The sequence below is a fragment of the Triticum urartu genome, chromosome 4A (assembly GCF_056163025.1).
Source record: "Triticum urartu cultivar PI428250 chromosome 4A, HENAU_Tu73, whole genome shotgun sequence".
Classification (NCBI taxonomy): Eukaryota; Viridiplantae; Streptophyta; class Magnoliopsida; order Poales; family Poaceae; genus Triticum; species Triticum urartu.
In genome coordinates, this window is record NC_141876.1 from 614,360,155 (window position 1) to 614,371,657 (window position 11,503).

The 11,503-nt window shown below is 41.0% G+C and overlaps 1 protein-coding gene across 1 annotated transcript; it reads left to right on the forward strand.

Moving 5' to 3' along the window:
* Positions 1–7,695: 7,695 nt before the first annotated feature.
* LOC125555014 (putative disease resistance protein RGA4) lies at positions 7,696–11,106 on the forward strand. Its single transcript, XM_087519973.1, has one exon. The coding sequence runs from the start codon at positions 7,696–7,698 to the stop codon at positions 11,104–11,106; it is 3,411 nt and encodes a 1,136-aa protein (XP_087376099.1).
* Positions 11,107–11,503: the final 397 nt, after the last annotated feature.

The window sequence follows — 11,503 nt, forward strand, 5'->3', positions numbered from 1 at the left end:
CACGGACTACATCATCAGGATTGAGAAAATACCTTATATCTATGTCGCTAACCCGTACATCATGCACGAGGACTTCTTGGCAGTCTGCCAAGAGCACCATGAATACGCGAGGAACTATATCGCCGATTTCATGGTCGGCAATAAGGACAAGGAGACGATTCTCCTGCCTTATCATCCCATGTAAGTCATCCGCGGATATCCTTCCTTTGATTTCAATCATTCATTTGCACGCGTGGAGGCTAATTTGAGGTGTATTTATTTTGCGCAGCGACGGGCGCACCGTCCTAATCATCCTTTACCCCCGATTCTCCCACGTTTTTTACTTGGACTCATCAAAGAACATGAAGAAAAAGGATTACACCCACATCAAGTATGTTCTCGATAGTGCTATCTTAAGATACAGCCACCGGGGTGGAGAGATCACGGTCAAGGAGACAAGGAACCGTGCACCTTGCTTCGGCCATGAGAACGACTTCTGTTGCATCCAGCAACTAAGAGAAACTCTCAGTGATGGATTCTATGTCCTCCACTACATGCAGGAGTACAGACGGGATCACCAGAACCTTCGCATGTCACCTAGATCCGGCGATGCTAATATTTTGCAATGGGCAAAGAATCTAGGAAATGCCCCGGATCATCGACTCCGAGCTGAGTTCTATCACATCCAGCGTGAACTTGCTCAAATCATCAGGAAGGAGGTCCTCAGAAAAATAGGGATGTTCTACGAAGAAGGGCAAATGTCGCGCGAAGACGTCCGAACACGCGTAGCCGCTCAGCGTCTCAACCTAAAGCCTTTCACTTCGCTCGTGGGCTTCCTCCCTGATTTGGATGGTTGGCACGACATGTTGGAGTGATTGACAATATATGATAATGTGTCCGTTTAGTCACTACTTTCTCTATGACAAAACTTTGAATTTATGCACGACGAACTTTGTGATGTAATTAAACCGTCCTTGTCAACTAGCATAGATCACTCTAGTTAGGTCAGTTTGGGTATGATGAACTTTGTTATTCATGTTTACGATATGTTGCTTCTATTTTTGCTAGCTCTGTCTCTTTCTGTTGCTCAACTATATATTATGTTGCATATTATCGAATCATGTGACGATGCAGGTACATAGATCATCGATGGTGAAGAAGTTCTACACCATGTGTGCAGGGAAGGTTCCAAGAGTATACGACGAGTGGCCTGAGTGTCAGACCTAGGTGTATTGGTTTCCGAGCGCAGCCAGAGAGGGTTTGATAGCAGAGCTGAAGCGGAAAATAGTTAGTTTAGGTTCACGCTAGTGCGAGAGAGGGATCCGAACTGGCGCATCAAGAAGTACTACATTATGTATGATGAGACATGTCAGTTAACTTGTATCGCTATATCGTGATTATGATGTGATGACATGATTTGTGTTCGATGATATGATGAGATTATTATGTGTATGATATGATGAGCATATTGCATGTTTATGATATGATTAGAATACTGTATAGAACCTGTACAAAAACATCGCAAATATGTAGCAAAAAATGTGAAAATATAGTAGTAGCGCTCTTTAGCAGGAAGCAGCAGCACCGTAAACAAGCACTACAGCTAATTAGCAGCAGCGCTGGACAGGAAAACGCTATTGGTAAGCCACTTAGCAGTAGCATTGGTCTGGACAGCGCTACTGCTAAGTAGGTATAGCACTAGCATGGAACAAACAACGCTACTCCTACAAGTTAGCTATAGCGTCTTACTAGTAGCGCAGCTGCCCGCGCTACTGCAAGGCATTTGACCCGTGCTACTGCTAGGCTTTTCCCTACTGCAGGAAAAGCGTTGGGATGTATGACTAGATTCTAAAAGTTTAGAATCTACCTTTTCTATTACTAATACACACTGAGTTAAAGAAACATGAAACAAGAAAACCAAATTACAAACATGCTTTTCTATCATAAGATGTTCGTCTCAGCTCCAGGTGCATAGCATGATGAAATTGCCGAAGCATCCATGCCTTGAAAGATGCACACTTGACAACGCAGAGGAAGAAATGTGTGAAAATCATTGATGTTTGTAACACAACTGGAAGTGTGTATGCAACATGCATGCATGATGTAACTGCCAAAGCGTCCATGCCTAGCAAGCACATCAATCAACGAAAAGGAAGAAATGTGCGGAAGTCATCCAAAAATACAGCTGGAATTGCATAAATAACATGTATGCGCAATGGAACTTCTCAAGCATCCCTGGCTAGCAAGATGCTCATTTGTGAATGAGGAGGAAGATCATCGATGTTTGTTGTAACACAAACAGAAACTGTATACACAACGTGCGTGACATGAGTGTATATAAACAAACATTGTTTGATCAATGCCTTAATATCTATAGCGCGGAGCTGAGCTTGAAATTGGTTGAGGTTCTTATGGGGCCTGAGCTTCTGTTGTCTTTTTCCCCCAAACTGCATGTACTTCTATGGCAATTGTATTATCAACTACGTGGGTACATGAGTTAAGCTATGGTGGTGCACTTGCTGACCGAAGTTTTTCCTAAATCTGGGTGCATATATGCGTCATAGCCCTATGTAGCTTCTCTCATATCTGTATGTGGCTTGAAGGCCTACTTGTGGGCATGTTCTTCATCAATTGTGTGGCATTTCACCTCAAGACTATGATATACATATAGCTGATAGAATCACAGAAAGTGGTAGTGATAGCACACAATGACTTAGATTTGGTGCTGCTTCTTGAGTGCCCAGTCTCAGGATCTAGGGTGCAACCACCAGGTCTGATCCTAGTTTGTTATACCTTGCAATGGCAGTGCTTTTGCGTTGTTACCTTGTTGAAGGCAAGTCTTGGATTTGCTCAGATTTAATCTTCTGGGTGCAAACTTAAGGTCTGATCTTTAGTAGTTTGATTCGGTGATGGTAGCACTTGAACATCGTTCCCTTCCTGGAGGCATTGCTAGTGGAGAACATGTCTTATTGTCCTTGAGATGTCAAAAGATGGTTGGTGCGGACGGTCATTGTTATAGTTCATCGATAGTTGTTTTGATCGCTGCAAAGTTCTTTTCTTTTTCATCCGCCTAGGCATAGCTTAGTTCTTGTACGACTTTGGTTTTCAGCTTGATTCCTTGTGTGTGTGCACTGGTATTGGTTGTGTGCATCCTAGTTATGAAGAGGTGAGGTGTGTGCTCATCGTGTTTGTATCGAATTGATGTTTTATTCCGAGTCAATAAAATGATCCACTTTTTATAAAAAAAACATAGCAACACATACCTACTATAATTCCTTTATTTCGTAGAACCTTCACATCTGGCTACAAGACGAACCGCTCAACAACAGGTATAACTATGCATCATTGAGCCTGTAAATTCTTTCTTTCTAGGATATGGTGTACAGCAATAGAAGCCATTGCACCTAGTAGACAAAGTGAAAGAGCATGGTGCCCCCATGTATGGTATTGGTAATTGATGACAATTCCTATGGACTAATAGTTGCCTTGAGTTATATTTGAAGGGTTTGTCCATAGGCATTGCTTGAAGACCATTTGTTGGTTTCAAGGTTATAAGAAGAATATTATGTGTTGACCAAGGTGCTATTCGAGGAATTACCAAAGATTGGTCATGTGAGAGTTGAGCCTATTGCAAGCATGTGTTGAAGAAGAAGATTGTGTGAACAATCATGTTTACCTGCAAGACATCATGTTTATGAAGAGATATGATACAAGGTTGATCAAGACTAAGTACAAAAAGTGGATTCAAGTTGACCAACACATAAAGCATAGAAGATGTACCGAGTGGGATCAAGTGACCCCATGGTATGGTAAGCATTGTCCATTACGCTTTGTGTACTAACTCATGATTTGTGTGATGTTTCTTTATGGGGTTAGGTATGTTTCCATGGGCATGTGTCAATAGGAAGATCTCATATGGCCCATGGAGAATGACATCAAGTGGTGATCATCATAGAGGTCGTGTTGTGCAAGTTCAAGTGGAGCATCACATGCTTGAAGCTTACCATCCATTCTCGTGATAATGGACATGTGAAGATGTGCCTAAGAGAGGATCAACCATAGTGGAGTATGGGGGAGCAATTCATTAATCTTCATCGAGCCAGCGCAATCATGAAAGGTGGTCTAACTTGAGGAGGACAAGATCGTCAACATCTAGCTCAAGTGGAATATGCGCACGGCAAATGTATGTCCTTGATATGTTTTTGATTTTATCGGTCTCATGGTGTTAGTTGTGAGACTGTGTTATAGGATCAATTATCGTACTATCAAGGAGGGCTCTCGAGTGAGTAGCTTAATTGTATCATTCACAAAGAGCTCAAATCTTTGCATCCTTGGCATCATCTCTCTTGGTTCTTATTTAGTTTTTCTCTATGTGAGGTATTAGAGTTTGTGTTCGTCATCCGTAGGGCCCCGCCGATCACCTATACAAAATGAAGACATGAACGAGGATCAATATCTGGCCCTAACTGAAGCTCCACATGCCCTCTGCCTGCCAAATACCATCGCCAGAAAAAGGACATGACGGGACTGATTCCTCGCTACTGATGGCATCATTGCCTCAGCATCGCTGGCTAGACTCATATAATTAACCCTAACTAAAGATAGGGAGACCATAGAATGTATAGATATCCCAGACCGGGGTTCCCCCCACCTCGCTGGCGTTGGAAGGAACCTGGAGGTGAGGGGAACCAGTGGCGGTGGCAACTCTAAGGAGGAAATCTAGTCGCCATGTTTCCCGTGAGAGCATGCGTACTTGAAAAGATATACAATTGTATTTTTTATAATGCATACATGTAACACGAGGTTTTAATTCCTGATTAAAGGAATGTTGAGGCCTACAAATGTGCATGCAAGTGAAGTAGACCTAAGCAAAGCCTCCAAAAATAAGGTTAAGCACGGCAAGGCTACCAATAAACACATGACACACATAGGTTTCTACATAATTTTGCGCATTTAAGATCTACTCTTTGCACCAAAAGGCGCCGCCAATATATTTCATAGGAACTTCACTGTGAAAAAGTGATGTGACTTTGCGACTCTTTTTGTTTTTGCAGGGAGACTCTGCAACTCCATTATGCGACTTTTTGGAGTTCCAAGATTTATTTATTTTTGCAACGGGATTCTCTCTATTTAAAAGGGACGATGACGTTTTTTCTCTTGCGCAAAGTGATGTGGCTCTACGAGCAAATTGTGCAGTTGCACTCAATGCATCATCGTCGGGGCCTCTACGGTCAAGTAAGAGCATTGAATAGTCACTATGGATATTTATGGATTTGTGGTTTACATATGTGCAGAAAAAGCAAACAGAATATTAGGTGGAGATTTTGGAAATTGATATGACAGGGCAAACCTATCATGTGGTCCTGCCAAACAGCTCCTTCTACAAGCTTTAATATCAAGTCTTCACGTCAACAAGTCACTGCTTCACCCTCAAGAGGTATTGTGTGCAATTTTGTCCTTCTCTATACTAATCAATCGTGGTTTCATCCTCACAAAAACATGAGAATTTGGATTTGTAAACATAAAACAATTTAAATCATATATATTTTTAATCCATGGTCTTAATCTTAGCGGAATAGTTGTTTAGACTAGCCACAATGGGTAGTAACATAGAGTAGTAACATCGACATGTTACTAGTCCATGTTACTACCTCTATAGTGGGGAGTAACATATGTGTGGTAACATGTAACCCTTCATTTATTAGGCTATAGACACATCTTGCTTTGATATGTGTGATGTTACTACTACTACTACTAGTAACTAGCTATGTTACCACTTTCCTCTCTTTCTTCATTTATTACTTGCCACATCATCTATTTTATCTAGATATGTTACTACCTATGTTACTTCCATTGTGGGTAGTCTTACTCTTCATGCTAGTAAAACTGATACTGAGTAATTAATTGCGGCAGTACGAGGATGTGCGTCGATGTCAAGACTCAAGAAAAAATAAAATCAAAGCTAGGCAAATCCGTGCAGCTAATTAATTGCAAGTTCCAACCCGAGCACCACTTCGGCCCAACTCCACGGCCTCCCCCCCCCCCCAACACTTCTCCCTTCAGCTGGCGGTGAAGAAGTCGAGTCTAGAGATTGGTCGTCTCTTCCACCACTCGGCCAGTCAGTGCTGTATAGATTTCATTCCACCAAAAGATTTCAAGGTTCGTTCAGAAAACATACTTGTTATATTTCTTCTCGCATGCATGTACCCAACAAAAACACGGTTACAGAAGAGAAGTGAAAAACATGACTTTGACCTTTCGCTCAGAGAGTTGTATTATTAGCTGCTCATTGCTAAATCACATATCTAGTGAAAATTGCATATATTTTTCTTTCTAACATGTGTTTGTCTTTTGGTCAATTTTCGTATTTGAGTTGAATTCGTGAACTCCCTTCCATACTCTTTCTTACTGTTGTTGCATTTCATTGTAAATCTGCATTCCTGACATTACACATTCCCGCATCCATATAAATAGTTTGTACTAACTAGATACTCCCTCTGTTTCTAAATATAAGTCTTTTTATACATTTCAAATGGATTATAACATATGAATGTATGTAGACATATTTTAGAGCATAGATTCACTCATTTTGCTTCGTATGTAGTCACTTGTTGAAATGTCTAAAAAGACTTATATTTAAAAACGGAGGGAGTAGTTAGCATGCCCCCGGCAAAACAAAAAGGGAGAGATAGGCGAGCAGCGCTGACTTTAATTTTAAAGCATATTTGTATTTTTTTTCCTTTACAGACAGAGAAGACATTTTTGTACAATTTCCTTTTAGGCCCTCATGGACCTTTAAGTCTGTTTCGAAAGTATGGAGCACAAGGCTAATTTCTTATACGTGTAAATACAAAATAACTTCGGCATGTCCTTCTGGGTACTGTATGTTGACATTGACTAATCGGTAAATGGGTCACCACTAAAAACTATATCCTGTCATGTTATTCATAGTAGATATTTTATTGTGTGATTAACTTGGCCAAAGTATATATATATATAAGATTTTCTACAATAGCTTGCCACAGAACTAGTTAAGGTTTTCGACGGTGTAGAAGTTCTTAAAAATCATGAAAAAAATACTGAACCAACACACCTATAATATAACATGATCCAACCGAGGGATTAAAAAAATACGACTGCATGTGTCCTGGACAAAAAGAACAAAATGTTTCAATATATATTGTTCCTGTAGTGAGGTGAAATGTTTGTTTTTTTCACTGAAGACACATAAATGCATATTTTCACAATCACACAGTTGGATCATCTTATTATATTAGAGTAAGGCTCTCCTATTTATTTCATAACTTTTACTTACTTTTAAACCGTTAAATGTTTAGCAAGCCTTAACTAGTTCTGTGGCAAGCTATGATAGACACAGACCTATAGCTAGGCTTTACACAGGCGGAAGACTCAACTATTGACTGGTTGTGACAACCACCACCCATTTGTAGTAGGACTGAAATGAGCATGTTCGTAGTACTGCCTATGAAACCTAGATCCTTACAATCTCATGCATGAAGAAAAAAATTATCATCTCATAGCAGAGTGCTTGAAAATATTCCTTTCTTATTTAACGATCCTTACAATCAAGCAGAGATCTCATTTCTAGAATGTGCTCGTCGGTATATTTATCCATATCTTCCTTAACAAGGCGCAACTTTATGAATAATGACATGTACTAACAATCTATATCATCATCATTTCAGGAACCAAATCATGTTATCTGCAACTACAGAGCAGGTAGTTAGTGGTTTCTCATCAGCAGTTATCCAACGTGTTGTCGACAAGACAATGAACTTCCTTGACAGCAACTACAATCTGAACCATGCTACTGAACAACTTCTGACCAAATTGCGCACAAGCCTCACCATGGTGAAGGCTATTACTGAGGTAGCTGACAACCAACTTATTATCAACACTACTCTTGCCAAGTGGCTAAGGAGTCTCCATGATGTTGCCTATGAAGCCGAGGATGTGCTTGAACGATTTGACTGCCATGATATAGTTACTGGAAAGCGTAAGGTGAGTGAGCTCATCTCATCATCAGTTAGGGCCTTGAAAAGTTTGATTGTACCCGATGAGGGCATGAGAATGCTTGAATGTGTTGTGCAAAAGCTAGATCACCTTTGTTCAATGTCCAACACATTTGTTGAGCTCATGAAGCAGAGTAATTCAGCATCCATGAAGGAGGACGGAACAGGGGGAGAGACTACTTCTCGTCTTCCAGTTGATGTCAAGGTGTTTGGCCGCGATGAAGTTCTAGAGATGATATTAAAAATTATTTGTGCTTCATCTTCCTCAGGACTGGAACCCAATAACATGAGTGCAAAACTTGGGTCAAGGTTCCGCATTGGTGGTGTTGATGTTATCCCAATTGTTGGTATGAGCGGGGTTGGGAAGACAACCCTTGCTCAAGTCATTTACAATCATGGAAGTTTGAAGGGTCACTTTAGGCACAAAGCATGGGTGTATATCTCAAAACAATTCAGCATGAAAAGGACATTGCAAGAGATGTTGCACTCTTTTAAAGGAAATGATTCATCTCTTAACTACTCGGATAGTTTGGAAATAGTGGTCGACAATATTCAAAGTTTAATCCAACATGATGGGAGATACCTTCTTGTGCTAGACAGTGTTTGGGATGAGATGTGTGATCGGTGGAGTAGTTTGCTTACTGCCATAGCTTGTGAAGTACCAGGAAGTGTAGTTCTTGTCACAACACAAAGCAAAAGGGTTGCGGACACAGTGATGACAATGTGTCAAGTTCCCCTAGCACCTTTGCCTTGGGAGAGTTTTTGGCCAGCTTTCAAGTATTATGCATTTGGCACAACCAGTGTTGTTGCTGAGAACAATCAGATTCATTTGTCAATTGGTGAACAAATAGCAAAAAAACTGGATGGTCTGCCGTTAGCAGCAAAAGTAATTGGACATCTACTGAGATCAAGATCAACGGTAGAACATTGGAGAAGCATCCTAGAGAGCGACTGGTGGGACAGGAGTGAAGTTTTATGTGACATCCTTCCATTCATGAGAATTAGTTATCAAGACCTACAACCTAGGCAAAGGCAGAGCTTCGCTTTTTGCTCAATCTTTCCACAAAACTACTTGTTTGATAAGGATAGATTGGTCAATATATGGATTTCTCACGATTTCATCGAACACAGTGAATCTGATGGCAGTAGATTAGAGGACGTTGGAAATAAAATGTTTGATGAACTTGTACAAAGGTCATTTTTTCAGTCTGCATTTGACACCAAGAAGTACACCATGCATGATCTAGTGAGGGCTCTAGCAATTGCCGTCTCTTCATATGATTGCTTCCACCACAAGGAGACATCACAGAGAGCATCACCAACTGCTCGTCACTTGGCTCTACAAGTTGGTAATCAACTGAGCATTCATGAACTAAACAAGTATAAAAATCTGAGGACAATCTTGTTGTTTGGTCATTATGACAGTAATGCAATTTGTGATGTTGTTGACAACATGTTAGCCAAATCAAGAAGCATTCGAGTGATAGACTTATCTCATTTGGAAGTGCTGACAAATATGTTGCCCAACATTGCGTCCTTGAGAAAACTGAGGTTCCTAGATCTTTCTTTCACAAGGGTCCGCAATTTTCGCAACTTCCCGTATAATCTTCAAGTTTTATACCTCCGTGGATATGCTCGTAATACTATTCCTCAGAGCATTAATAGGCTTGCCAACTTACGCCACTTGTATGTTGATGCTACAGCTCTCTCTTTGATTCCTAGTATTGGACAATTGAGTCAACTTCAGGAGTTGGAGCACTTTAGTGCTGGCAAAAGAAATGGATTCATGATAAACGAGTTAAAGAGCATGCCAGAGCTATCTAGAAAAATTTGCATCAGCAACATCCATGTCATTAAGAACAAGCATGAGGCAATGGATGCCAATATAGTTGAGAAGAAGCACCTTGAGGCCTTGGAATTGAAGGGGAGAAATATATCCAAAGATGTACTTGAAGGATTGCAGCCGCACTCAAATATGCAAGAGCTTATGGTCAACGGTTACGGGGCGACAAGTTTCCCATGCTGGATGTCGCAGGGTCACATCTTCACAAAACTGCATTCCCTTCATGTTGGAAACTGCCGACTTCTAGTTATACTTCCGCCATTTGGAAATTTCCCTTCACTCAAGCATCTCACTCTAGAAAACTTATCATCGGTAAAGCATGCTGATGGAACATCATTTGGTTACCTCACAAGTTTGGAGGACTTCAAAATTTCTTCGATGACATCATGGGTAGACTGGTCACATGGAGAAGATGATCATGGCCCTCTCCTTCCACATGTCAGAAGGTTTGAACTTCACAATTGCCCTTTACTGGAAAAAGTGCCATGTTTGTCATTCATGTCTTCTGTGTCAGAACTTGACATTTCAGTTTGTCCGATCCTTGTCAAGGCACTGCCACAATATGTGCAACTCTTAGCATGTCTAAAGAAGTTAAAGATATCTTACTGCAATCACCCACTCATACTCTCTGCGCATCACTTAAAGGCACTGGAGTATCTATATCTCAGGAAATGTGGAGGGCTACGTTTGATTGATGGGTTGCAATACTTTCCCAACCTCAGGGAAGTTGATGTTCTTGGTTGTCCCGACATTCTTACTGAACTCTCCAACAAATCAAGTAGACAAGTTGAGCAGGGTGTACTTCACCTTACCAGTCTAGCAACGGATGTCAGCCTGTTAAACGGATATTGTTTTGTCCCATCCGTGCGAGTTCTCCGCATCTCTTATTTGGAGGCCCTTCATTTTACCCTGGAGCAGGAGAAATGGTTTGAACAGTTAACCTCCATCGAAAAGATTGAGTTTGTTTACTGCTCTCGTCTTCAACAGTTCCCTTCAACACTCAGCAGACTGACCTCTTTAAAAGCACTTCATATCAACGAGACGTCACAAGCGTCGTTGGGAGGAAGTGCGCCAGAAAACCTCCAAGAACTGATTATGGATGGCTTTTACGGTGAGACGGAAAAGAACTTCCAACCCGGAGGGTCAGAATGGTTGTATATTTCTCATGTTCCATACATCCGTCTTAACGAGAAGACAATTCAAAATTTGATGATTGGTTCCGCTTCGTCATCTTCAAGCCACCAAATTTGAGTAACCATGTACTCCCTCTGTAAACTAATACTAGCAAATGTGCCCATGCATCGCAACGGAAAAAAAACAAATTTTCGCACACCTTTAGAAATCCATCCATGTTACCACTTCTCTTTTTTTGTGTTAGAATATGTTGTATAGGGATAGAAGTCTGTTTAAATTGTAATCTAGTTCTATCTCTTCTTCTGTTCCAATTTTTTCACCGATCCTTTCTCTCTCTAACGATTGACCTAGATCGATCTCTCCCTTCTTGTAAGCCACGGCATGTTCTCGATATATAGCAATACGGCCCGAGCAAAGAGTTCTACGCTTCCCATATTAATTCACACTTTGCCTCTATCGCCTTCTATTCACGGTGAGCTTGCACTCTAGCCCACCGCTTTCGCGAGTCCCTCCC

Bases quoted from the DNA above. Each gene is read 5' to 3' on its own strand.
- LOC125555014 (XM_087519973.1), top strand. From the start codon at position 7,696: ATGTTATCTGCAACTACAGAGCAGGTAGTTAGTGGTTTCTCATCAGCA.